The sequence below is a fragment of the Nannospalax galili genome, unplaced genomic scaffold (genome assembly GCF_000622305.1).
Source record: "Nannospalax galili isolate Female #2095 unplaced genomic scaffold, S.galili_v1.0 scaffold44, whole genome shotgun sequence".
Lineage (NCBI taxonomy): Eukaryota > Metazoa > Chordata > Mammalia > Rodentia > Spalacidae > Nannospalax > Nannospalax galili.
In genome coordinates, this window is record NW_008355789.1 from 2367163 (window position 1) to 2379883 (window position 12721).

At 45.2% G+C, this 12721-nt stretch overlaps 1 protein-coding gene across 2 annotated transcripts; it reads left to right on the forward strand.

Annotated features, from left to right (window-relative positions):
- Positions 1-396: 396 nt before the first annotated feature.
- Adm (adrenomedullin) lies at positions 397-2399 on the forward strand. Of its 2 annotated transcripts, none has more exons than XM_008853459.3 (4): positions 397-548; positions 983-1100; positions 1239-1385; positions 1576-2399. In XM_008853459.3, exons 2-4 carry the CDS (start codon positions 1003-1005, stop codon positions 1868-1870), a joined length of 540 nt encoding a protein of 179 aa, XP_008851681.1. In that variant the 5' UTR covers positions 397-548; positions 983-1002; the 3' UTR covers positions 1871-2399. The 2 variants fall into 2 exon arrangements, with proteins under 2 accessions (XP_008851681.1, XP_008851682.1); XM_008853460.3 differs by having other exon boundaries at positions 1579-2399.
- The last annotated feature ends 10322 nt before the right edge of the window (positions 2400-12721 follow it).

Consider the following 12721-nt stretch of genomic DNA (forward strand, 5'->3'; position numbering starts at 1 on the left):
CCCTACGTCCAGGGTTTCGTTCATCCCTGTCACCAACCCCGACCCCTGTCACTGGTTCTTGCAGCTTTATCCAGAAAGCCCCGCACTCTCAGCTGAACTTGCCCTGGGAAAAGGATCCCCCCAAAACCTAACCTGGCCCTCTTTTCTCTCCTTCTTACCGTCTGAAACCTAATACCAGGGAATTAGGGCGGTGGTCACCCTGCACTAACATCCCAGATCCCATCTCCGAGCCCTCTGGGCGCAAGGGACCCTTACTCCTGTTCCTACATCCTCAGGCAAGCCATCCACACGCCTGGAATGAGAGGCAAGCGCGCGCCCGAGGAAAGGGAGGGCTGGAGGGCAGGCAGGCCCCGCCCCCCTGCTCTCTTATAAAGCGCTGGAACTGGAGCGGCCAGTCAGTGGTTTGTTGGTGACACTAGGCAGAACCGCTCCAGCGTTACCACCACTTCTGGCTTCTCGTCGTACTGGGACGTTGGGATTTTTGACACTGTCAGAAGAACATCTTGGACTTTCTCCTTTGATTGCTTGACAAATCACCCGTTCAGCAGGTAGGTACCTCTGGCTCAGCGTATTGAGGGCTTTGCTGAAAGCTCCAAACTGGGAGCTCTGGGTGAAAGAACAACCTACTTTGGGGGAGTCCACTGTAGAGTGCACCTCACATCCCGGACTAGCTCATGCGCACAGCTGGAGCTCCAGAAATCCAGTTTCCTCTCCTCCGTGGGCCTTGATCCAAGGAGTTGAGCAGGAAACCTCTGGAGCCTGGAGCTGGGCAGCGGCCTCCCCCCGCGGGGCCAGTCACCAGCTGGGCCGGCCGGTGCGAACGCCTCAGGCGCCTCTCTGGGCCAAGGAGAGAGATAAATAAATGTCTGAACCCAGCAGAGCATGGCCGAGCGCACGCGGGGGCCCCCTCTTGCCCTTCGTGCCTCGCCGGGACGGTCCAGCTGGCCCGAGTGCTTACACTCTGCTCCTCGCTCTTTTCCAGGGTCTCTGCGCATCATCACGATGAAGCTGCTTTCCATCGCCCTGATGCTCCTGTGTTCACTCGCCTTCCTAGGCGCGGACACCGTGCGGCTCGACGTCGCGTCGGAGTTCCGAAAGAAGTGAGTCTGGGGCAACATTTTCCCCATTCCTAGCACCTGGCAGCAAGGGAAAATTAAACTATGGTCCCGAGGTGGGAGAAGAAACTGGTTGGGACGCCGCTTGAATACCGACTAATCGCATCTACCTGTGTTTTCTAGATGGAATAAGTGGGCGCTAAGTCGTGGGAAGAGGGAACTGCCAGTATCCAGCAACCCCACCGGGCTCGCTGACCTGAAGGCCGGGCCTGTCCAGGCTCTGGTCCTGCCGCAGGATGTGAAGGGAGCATCTGGCAGCCTCCAAGCCAGGTAACTAAGTCCCATGCAGAGGATGTGCCCTCTCCACCACCCTGGCCTGGGGGATTGTCAAGGCAGGACTGCAGCTCTGGTGGCGGGAGCAAGGTTCCAGATTCCTGGGGTTCTGCATGGCTCTGGTCCCTGCTGGTTGGGGCCAAAGCCCTGGTGGATGAGGTCTCAAGTTGCCTTCCCCTTTCCCCAGCAGTGCGGACACCTCCCGCATCCGAGTCAAGCGCTACCGCCAGATGAAGAACAACTTTCAGGGCTCGCGCAGCCCGGGCTGCCGCTTCGGGACCTGCACAGTGCAGAAGTTGGCTCACCAGATCTACCAATTCACAGACAAGGACAAAGACGGCGTCGCCCCCAGGAACAAGATCAGTCCCCAAGGCTATGGCCGCAGGCGCCGGCGTGCCCTGCCCGAGGCCCTCCAGGCTCGGACTCTGGTGTCTTCCCAGCCGCAGACACTGGCCGCCCGGAGTTCTGGCCAAACTCCTTAGGATGAAGTGCCCGTGGCAGCATTGAACAGTCGCACTAGAGTCCGGCTGGTGCCCGCGGAATCAGAGTGCTTCGCACTGGTCTGAGCCACTACCTTGCCCACCCACAAACTGATTTCTCACGGGGGTCTCCCCCCACCGGGGCGTAAGCCTCATTACTACTTGAACTTTCCAAAACCTAGCGAGGAAGAGTGCAATGCGTGCTGTACGTATAAAGGTAACTATCAATATTTAAGTTTGTTGCTGTCAAGATTTTTTTTGTAACTTCAGATATATAGAGATATTTTTGTACGTTATATATTCTATTAAGGGCATTTTAAAGCAATTATATTGTCCCCTTCCCCTATTTTAAGACGTGAATGTCTCAGCTGAGGTGTAAGGTTGTTTGGTTCATGGTGTGTGTGCGTGTGTGTAAGATGGAGAGCGCCTGACTACCGCCTGTGGAAGAAAGAAACATCCTGTCTCTGTATAATCGATTTACATAAAATAGATGATATGCGAAAATCAAATCAATAAACTGTCTCAATGCTGATCCTTTCTTGGCTCACTCGTCTAGGGAAGGGTGGTCTTGGTTGTGGTCTGTCTAGGAGTGTTGGGGTCCTGCGTCCTGGGGAGGATGGGACCGCAGTGCGGGGGTGCCAGCCAATCTCTTTGCACCGCTTTAGTTGTCACGCGCTCTGTTCTCCATGTGGGGCTCACAGAACGCGTGTCCTGGGTGCCAGTCAAGCGTTCTCCGAGACGCCCGAAGTCACCGCCTCTCGTGGCGGCCAGGTGGGGGCGGGGTAGGGTTGAGTCCCAGTGCATGGGCCAGCCTGGGCTCTCTGTTGCGGCAACAGAGTCCCAATTTTATGGGGTTGCTCCGGGGACCCTGCGCGATGGCGCGCCTAGGAGACTTGGAGTGATCTTCGAGGCTTTCTAAGTAGGCGGTTAATTCTGCAGCTAAGGGTGTTAAAGTTAAAGGCTACCCCCTGCAAAATGTTCACACATCTCAGCCCCACCAAGTCCTGGCTGGGCCCTAGAGCCCATAAGCGGGGCTGTGGCGCCCCCTGCTGGTCGCCACGCGTGGTTTCCCCCAAGAGCCCTGAGCTAGTACGTGCGATTTAATAAGTTCTCCTACGTGGGAGTCAGCACACAGCCTTTATGAAAGAGGAAAGAAAGAAGAAAAAAAAAAAAAGCCGTTTGCAGATGCCAGCCGGGCTCCCCCCTCCCCTCGACCTGCACAGCTCGCTGTTCTGGGACAGTGACTCAGCGCCCACACGCTGCGCAGCGTACAGCTGCCGGCCGGAGGCGGGCAGGACAGACGTGCAGCCGGAACCGTGCGCCTTGGACCGCCTGAGACCTTCATTGTTCCGCCTCCCTTTCCAGCTCTCCTCTTCCTTCCTCCTTCCCAGGACTTTTTCATACTCCCTCCACTTCTCTCTGGCTTTCTCCCCCTCTTTCCTTCTTCCTCTTTGCTTTCTGTCTGCCTTATCATCGTAGGTTACCCCCAGATTCGGTGAGAGATGCTGGGCCCTAAGTCCTCGTTGAGTGCCAGACCACTGGCACAATTAGAAAGGAAGGGTAAGGTGAGGCCATATACCTGTCTACGAGGAGGCACCGCCGATTGGTTCAGCCAAGGTCCCTGAAGAGCCAAGATGGAGACCAGTTACTGTGCTTTCCAAAAAGTCTCGCCAGTCTTTTCGAAATGCTGACATGTCTGCGCCTCTAGGTGACTTAGGATCTCTGGAAGTTGTTTGGTTTGGAAGCTGGAAATGTTTTGGAGTGGCATTACAGGGCCCCAGCTGGATGGTTTTTCCTTGCAAACGAAGCCTCATATATATGCACTGAAATGCCTGGGTCCTGATTCTGAGTCCAGACCAAACCGGTTCTCAAGCAGATCCCACTTTAGACTGTAGCACACAGAATCTCGCAAAGGCCTCAGTTGTTGGCACCTGGCTGTTGATAGTATCCGTCCTGTTCAGTTACTGGTCCTGTTTGATCCTAACAATTTTGAGAGGTTCCCCAGCACTGAAGAGGTAATAAACTCAACAACAGAGCAGCCTGGCCTCAAGGACTTTCTTGCTAAGTATTCTCTTGGAACTGTGCCAGGCAATGAAGAAGCGCAGGATGTGAATGGATGAAGGAATGATAAAAAATCCAGTCCTGGGATTTCTGTGCCAGTGTGTTCAGGGTGATCTAAAAGGGGCTACTTGAAAACTGTGGAAGAAGAGACCACTTTGGCCTCATAGACAGAGACACAGACAGTGGCTCAAGTCACTCTCACTTTTTTTCTTTAAGCCAAGGTTTGTCCCATAGCCACAGAGCCCTCCAGCCAAACCTCACTCTGGCAGAGCTTCAGCCACCAGACAAAGCTGCCAAAGACAGGTTGGGCAGTGGCTTAGGGCTGCCGGGAGCAGGGAACGGGCATCTAGCCTTCTGCTGAGAGAGTCTTATGACTTCAGGGAATCCAAGGCAAGTGGAGCTCTGAGAGCAAGGACACAGCTGCTGCTGGAGTCCTTCCCACTACCAAACCTGTGACTTGAGACATTACTGAACAGAGACTCTCTTATGACCAGTCTGGTACAGTGCTCACTCAGGATTAATTAAAGGTCACCATGAAGCCTTTGGGTCCATCTCTGGAAGCTGTTCAACTAACCTGGATGTTTTTTTTTTTCATAAGGTGCTGAAACTTATCAAGGTAGGGCCTCTTGATGCCAAGAACACATCATTTATCAACAGTGATGAGTCATTTGTGAGCTGATTCAAACCTATCTGCAGCCACAAAATAGTTTTTATCGGTAGCTACTGTTGCTGGAGGTGGGATTGGTACTATCCATTTGTAATCAACCAAGGGAACCAGACAGGTTCTTGAAAGCCCAACACTACTAGGTTGTCCACACAGCTAAGGGTGGGAAGGAGAGATGGGTGGGTTGGAAACTAATTCTTTTTTTAGCACTCGCTTGGTGTCAGATATTCTCCCAGTTACTTTATATACTTTATCTCATTTAGTTCTTTCAGTGGCTTTGTGAAGTAGGTGTTATCTTTTTTTGTAGATAAGGAAACTGAATCTCAGAGACATAAAGAAACTCAGCCAAGGTCACACAGTGAATAGGAAGTGATGGAGCTGGGCTTTGCACTCAAGTGCTGCAGGCTATTTTGATGCTATGAAGACATAAGAAGTAAAGTGAGATAATTTTAACCTTAAGATTCTCATGCCAAATGTCCCCAAATGTTCTCTAGCTTTGTAGGGCAGCTTGGGTAGGTAATCTACACCTGTGGTTCTGAAAGACTTCTGTGAGGGCCAGTAGCATGGAGAAAGACAGCTGTTTCAGCAATAGCCTCAACACACACAAAATAAATAAATAAAGTGAGTTTTAAATTCTTGGTCCTAGTTTGAAGCAGGTATTACAAATTAATAATAACCCTCCACACACACACACACACACACACACACACACACACACACCCACACACACACCTCCCAGAGCTAAGCCACTGACCTCTTTGGTTTGCACTTCCAAATATAGTTAGGACATACACTGAAAGGCCTCAAGAGTTGGCTTCTGAGAGAAAGGCCTTCTGAGCTATTCCTGGTCAAGCACAATGCACTGTAGTCTGCAGTTGTCTGGAAGAACACCTGTGTCTACAAAGCTGCAAACAGCGTTTCCACCCTTGAGGTGGGACCTTTTGTTTTGGCATCTGCTGCTCAAGGCAGCTTTTCAGAGGATGTTCTGAGCCTCTGAGAGAACTACAAGAGCTGCCCCTCCTTTCCCCAGAGGAGGAGGAGAAGGCCTTGTTATTCTGAGTTCCATGGAGGGTTTTGTCAAAGTTGTATTGGAGGCTCAGTCTGCATTTGCATGGGAAGAAGGGTGAGGCTAGATAGATATCTAGTGGTCCCACTGGTCTTGTTCCAGAGCTATTTTGGAACATTCTGGGAAAACAATAAAATGGCTGTGGCCACACAGGCAGCTGATTTTTGTAGGCTATTATACGTTTATCTAACAGCAGGGAAGTAGTTCTGAGTAGTAAGGTGAATTTTTTAAATAGAAGAAATTTATTTGACTCATTACACAGTATTTATTCAGGTTAACAAAAAGATTCACCTTTAATTCCACCCTCAGTGGTAACCACCATTATTTTAATACAGACCTCTTTAGACACTCCAGTATATTATATATATTTTTATTTATTTACTTACTTATTTTAATTATATGTTTTCGTGTGTGTTTGCATGTGTAAATGAGCACATGAACACAGGTATCTTCGGAGTCCAGAAGAGGGTGTAGGATCCCCTGGAACTGTAGCTACAAACAGTTGTGAACCACCTGATATGACTGCTGGGAATGCAACTCCACATTAAAAAGGAACCCAGGGGGCTGGAGAGATGGCTCAGCGGTTAAGAACACTGACTGTTCTTGCAGAAGATGCAGGTTCAAATCCCAGCACCCACATGGCAGCTAACAACTGTTTGTAACTCCAGTTCCAGGGGATCTGACAGCCTCTTCTGACCTCCGTGGGCATTGCATGACACGGGTGCACTTACCTACATGCAGGCATAACACTCATACACATAAAATAAAAATAATAAATAAAATATTTTAAAAAATAAAAGGAACTCAGGCTAGGTGTGGTGGCACATGCCTTCAATCCTAACACTCTACATATACTACATAGTGAGTTCAGGCCAGCTGGAGCTGCAGGGAGACCCTGTCTCAAAAAGACCAAAGTAAATAAAAAAATAAGGAACTCATATGGGTAGAGCTGAATCAAATGCACTCTTCAGTTTAAGGTAAATTGTTACTACCACTTTGTGCAAGACTTCTTGTAACACTTTTTTTTCTGTTTCAAAATTTCTTTTTTGAGATAGGGTCTTACTACGTAGCCCTGGCTGACCTTGAACTCACAGAGATCCAGAGATCTGCCTGCTTCTGTCTCCCAAGTGATGGAATTAAAGCTGTGTACCACCAGGCCTGGTCATCTGTTTCAATTCTTGTTCCCTTTCTTGAATCTTTTATAGCCCCCAATCCCTGGGTCTAACTTGCTATGTAGCCAAGGCCAGGATTGAACTCCTGATCCTCCTGCGTCCATCTCCTGAATGCCAGGATAACAGGTATGCACTGCCATACCTGGTTTTCAACAACCCTCCTTAATATGTTTGATATGTGTATACATGCAAACCAGATCGTAAAATCTGTTGTATTATTTTACAAGTATATGTTTCAACATATAATTCTATTTTGTTACTTTTTCTATTGTGTCCTAATTTTCTCATTCAACACACACACACACAAGAAATTCTACAGTATTTTACTTGTCTTTTTTTTTTTTTTTTTTCTAATGTCTTTTTGAGATGGTCTCCCTGTAGCCCTAGCTGTCCTGGAACTCACTATATAGACCAGGCTGGCCTTGAACTCACAAAGATCTGCCTGCCTCTGCCTCCCGAGTGCTGGGATTAAAGGTGTGTGCAACCACACCTGGCCATTACTTGTCTTTTAAAATTATTATTTATTATCTTTATTTTATGTGTATGAGTGTATAGCCTGCATGTATGTGAGTGCACCCATGTTGTGCAATGCCGTGGAGGTCAGAAGAGGGCATCGGATTCCCCTGGAACTGGAGTTAAGAACAGTTCATAGCCGGCATGTGGGTGCTGGGAATTGAACCCAGGTCCTCAAGAGCAGTCAGTGCTCTTACCCGCTGAGCCATCTCTTCAGTTCTTACTTGTCTTTTTTTTTTAAAGCATACAGTTTACATTTATTTATTTATTTATTTATTTATTTACCACAGTATGAGTATAGAGGTCAAGGGGTAACCTGAAGAGGAGTTGATTCTTTTCTTCCACTATGTGGGTCCTAGGATTGAACTTAGGTCATCAAGCCTAGTAACAAGCACCTTTACCTGTGAATCATCTCTCCAGCCCTTTCTTGTCTTTTAATGAGGGACACGTGTTGCCTCTGCCATAAGACACATGAAGATGAATATTCAGTTTCATGACCACTGGTAGATCTGAGTCTGAATTCTTAGAGAAATATATCCAGAAACATCACCATTTAGTCAATAGGTTTGTATATACAGATGATGCTAAATTGTGAGAGCTGGAATTTAGATAGTTGTTTCTTTTCATTTTATGTGTATGAGTATTATATCTGCATGTACGTAAGTACACCCGTGGCGTGCAATGCCCAAGGAGGACAGAAGGGGGTGTTGGATCCCCTGGAACTGGAGTTATGGATAGTTTTTAGCCACTGTGTGGGTGCTGGGATTTGAACCTGAGTCTTTTGCAATGAACAACAACTACTCTTAACCACTCTCCAGCTCCCATTTTAGACAGTTGTATACCAGTTTTTATTCTTTCCAGCAGTGCATGAGAGTTCCCATCTCCCTATAACTTTGTCACTCCTGATATGCCTGTTGGTAAATTTTATATGTTAACTTGGCTGGGCTATGGGATGTCCAGCTAGCTGGTGAAACATTATTTCTAGGTATGTGGTAAGGGTGTTTCCAGAGGAGATTCACATTTGACTCAGCAGACTTAGTAAAGATCCACCCTCACCAGTGCAGGCAGGCCTGATCCAATCTACTGAGACAGGGTATAGAACAAAAACATGAGGAAGAGGGAAATTCCCTCTCTCTTCTAGAGCTAGGACATCCATTTCCTTCTGCCCATAGACATTGGACCTCCTAGTTCTGGGACTTACATCAGCAGCATTCCACCCCAGAAGACTGGGAATTACACTCTCAGATTCTCTGATTCCCAGGCCTTTGGACTCAGACTGAAGTACATCTCTGCCTTTCTGGGTTTCCTGACTTGCATATAGCATGACTTGGGACTTAGCCTCCATAACTGTGTGAGATAATTCTCATACTAAATATCTATCTACCTATCTATCAACATCTATCTATCAATAGCTATCTATCTATCTATCTATCTATCTATCTATCTATCTATCTATCTATCATCTATCTATCATCCATCTCTCTATCATCTATCTATCAATATCTATCTATCTATCTATCTATCTATCTATCTATCATCCATCTATCTATCATCTCTCTATCATCTATCTATCAATATCTATCTATCTATCTATCTATCTATCTATCTATCAACCATCTATCTATCATTCTATCTATCCATCATCATCATCCATCTTCATCATCATCATCCATCTTCATTATCAACATTATCATCACCCATCAATCATCTATCTATCTATCTTCTTCATCATCATCATCATCATCATCATCATCATCATCATCTTCTATCTTTCTATCATCTTCTACCTGTCATCTATCATCTATCTATCTGTCATCTATCATCTCAAGTTAATTCTGCTTTTCTGGAGAACTCTACTAACAAAGCAAGGATCCTCTTCTAATACGTGACCTTGGTGGGTACAAAAGTAAGATTGTTTAGAGCTGGGGACATAACTCTGTAGTAGAACACTTACCTAGCGTGCTCAATGTCATGGGTTTGATCCCAGCACTGAAAATAAATAAATAAAAAATAAAATCAATATTGTTTAAAATTTCACAACACATTTCTAGTGTATTTTGATGTATATACATCTTTGTACATTTACTTTTAGGTAATTTTTTTTGGTCTTTTTTTGAGACAGGTCTCCCTGTAGCCCCAGCTGGCCTGGAACTCGCTATTGTAGACCAGGCTGGCCTCAAACTCACAGAGATCCACCTGCCTCTGCCTGAGTGCTGGGATTAAAGGCATGCACCACCATGCCTCGCTAGGTAATTTTTTAAAATATGTATTTTTATTTTTTAATTGTGTGTGTGTGTGTGTGTGTGTGTGTGTGTGTGTGTGTGTGCAGTATCTACAGAGGCCAGAGAGGGTGTTGGAAATCCTGGATCTGGACTTACAGGCAGTTGTGAGGCACCTGATGTAGGTCCTGGGAACTGAACTGCAAGTGCAGTCTGTATACTCTTAATCTCTGAGCCATCTCTCCAGCACCCCATTTTGGATAATTTTATTAAATGTTTTATGGTAAATTCTTAGAAGCAAAATAATTAAGTTAATGGATATATCCTTTTTGGTTCTTATTAAAATGTGAGACATTGCTCAATTACTCTCTGAAAGGATCAGCTTCCAATTCTATAAACAGTAAGTAAATGTTAATTTTCTTTATTTCCTTAGCAACACTGACCATTTTCCTACTTTTCCTTATTGAATCACCTCATAGGTAAAAATATAATCTCACACTTTTAAAAAATTTTCATGTTTAAAAATTTTTTACTTTTTACCGTGTGTGCACGCCACTGCACTTGTGTAGATGTCAGAGGAAAGCCTTTGGGAGTGGACTCTCTCCTTCCACTGTGGATTTGGGGGCTTGAACTCAGATTGGCAGACTTGTGTGGTGCTTTTACTTGCTGATCCACCTCAAAGGTCTTCTCATATTTTTGAGACTGTACTTCCTATCTTTAAGAATTTAAAAAATACTTAGTTGATAATTTGTTCGAATAGCACTGCTGTCATTATCAGCTGACTCTTAATCACACTTTGTTTCCTGTCTCATAATTGAGGCTTCTGAGTTTATCTGATCAAAGCTTGATCTATAGTGACTGTGTGGCCTGGACAGGGGTTGAGTCCCTCCACAGAGGCTGCATTTACTTCTTACTGTTGCTCCACAGGGTTAGCCTGGGACCAATCTGCATATTAATTTCTTGATTCTAAGCACATCTTGCTGGAGATGTGGGGTGTCGCCTTTGGAGAATCCTGGCTCTGCTTGTGAGTCTCCTCTCTCTCTCTCTCTCTCTCTGATTTAAAAAAAATATTTTATTATATTATTATTATTTTATGTGTTTGTGTGTATTGCCTGCATATAGGTAAGTGCACCCGTATTGTGCAATGCCCGAGGAGGACAGACGAGGCTGTCAGATCCCCTGGACCTGGAGTTACGGAGCGTTGTTAGCTGCCATGTGGGTGCTGAGATTCGAACCTGGGTCTTCTGCAAGGATAGTCAGTATTCTTAACCTCTGAGCCATCTCTCTAGCCCCTCTCTCTCAGATTTTTAAAAAATTTATTTTAAGAGCTGGGCATGGTGGCGCACGCCTGTAGTCCCAGCACTTGGAGGCAGAGGCAGGCAGATCTCTGTGAGTTCAAAGCCAGCCTGGTCTACATAGTGAGTTCCAGGACAGCTGGGGCTACAGGGAGACCCTGCTTCAAAAAGACAAAAAGACAAAAAATTATATATATAGCATATTTCCAATGGATAATGGCACAGAATAAACATTCTTATTTCAAAAGGGAAGAATGGGACATATCAAATAAACAAAAACACTAGAGTAAAATCAAAATCCAGCAGGGCAAATTATTTTATTTTTATTTTATGTGTATGAGTATTTTGCCTGCATGTATGTAAGTACACCTGTGCCATGCAATGCCTGAGGAGGCTAGAAGAGGGGTTTCAGATCTCCTGGAACTGGAGTTACTGACAGTTGTTGTATCAGTGGGTCCTGGGAACTAAACCTGGGTCCTCTGCAAGAGCAGTCAGTGCTCTTAACTGCTGATCCATCTCTCTAGCCCCAAGATTTTTTTTTTTTGCTTGGGTATCATGGCACTTATCCTTAATCCCAGCACTCAGGCGCTCAGTGAGATCAAGGCCAGCCTGATTTACATAGCAAGTTCCAGGACAGCTGGGGCTACAGGGAGACCCTGTCTCCAAAAAGATTTATTTTTATTTGTATGTGTATGTGAGTGTATGCCAGGTGTGTGCAGGTGTCCTTAGAGACCAGAAGAGGGCATCAGATCCTCTGGAGCTGAAGTTATAGCCATTGTGAGCAGTCCAACACACCTGGCATGTTGAGAAATGAACTTGGGTCCTCTGGAAGAGCAGCAAGTGTTCTTAACCACTGAGCGATCTCTTCAGCCCCTCAGGTCTTTTTCTTCTAACCCTAAACAAGAATCTTTGATATCAAGTTGATAAAATCCTCTCTCAAAATTAAGGCAACTGATTTTCTACTTAGTTTTGTACTGTGGTTATGTTACCTTGGTCTGGTTTCCTGTGGGGTTTCTGTATTTTCATGGGTGTTTTACTGTGCACTTAAAATAATATTATGTATATTTTACTTGGCATTTCTAGCTGTGTAATAGTAGCAGGATTTTCAGTTTATCTAATCTGCCTTATCTTCCTAGGAGTCAGTATAACTTTGATCTTGCTTTAACTTGCATTTGCTTAATCATGATCAAAATTATTTTTCATGTCCTTTTGATCATTTAAATTTCCTCAGATTTTTAAAAAGCGTTTGATTCATTTATTCTATTGACATGCTTGTGGTTTTCCTATTGTTAATTAATTAGTAATTCATTCATTCATTCATTCATTCATTCATTCACTGTTGTGCTAGATGGAGATTAAACCCGGGTCTCACATATACTAGGCAAATGCTCTACCACTGAGTCATATCTCCAGCCTGAAACATTCTTAGTAAGGATATTAAAGTTTTGTCATACAGACACATTTCTCTTTTTTTCTTTTTGTGGAATGTGACTTATTTTTTTGCCATATAAAACTTATGAATATTTATATAATAAAAATATTAAATTGGGTATGGTAGCTCATGCCTGTAACCTAGCACTTAGGAATCGTTGCAAGTTCCAAGACGGCCAAGGCTATGTAGTAAGTTTAACAAGAGTAAATTAAAGCTGTCTTAAGATTTATTTTTATTTATTTATTTTTAATTATATATATGTCTGTGTGAGGGTCTGTCCACATGTGAGTGTAGGTGCCTGTGGAATCCAGAAGAGGGTGTCAGATCCCGTGGAGCCGGAGTTTCAGGTCATTGTAAGGGGCCCAACCTGAGTGCTGGGAGCTGAACTTGGGTCCTCTGCAAGAGTAATGTAAACTCTTAACTGCTGAGTCA

Bases quoted from the DNA above. Each gene is read 5' to 3' on its own strand.
- Adm (XM_008853459.3), top strand. From the start codon at position 1,003: ATGAAGCTGCTTTCCATCGCCCTGATGCTCCTGTGTTCACTCGCCTTC. The intron at 1,101-1,238 runs GTGAGTCTGGGG...TGTGTTTTCTAG, and splicing joins GCGTCGGAGTTCCGAAAGAA to ATGGAATAAGTGGGCGCTAA. The intron at 1,386-1,575 runs GTAACTAAGTCC...CCCTTTCCCCAG, and splicing joins TCTGGCAGCCTCCAAGCCAG to CAGTGCGGACACCTCCCGCA.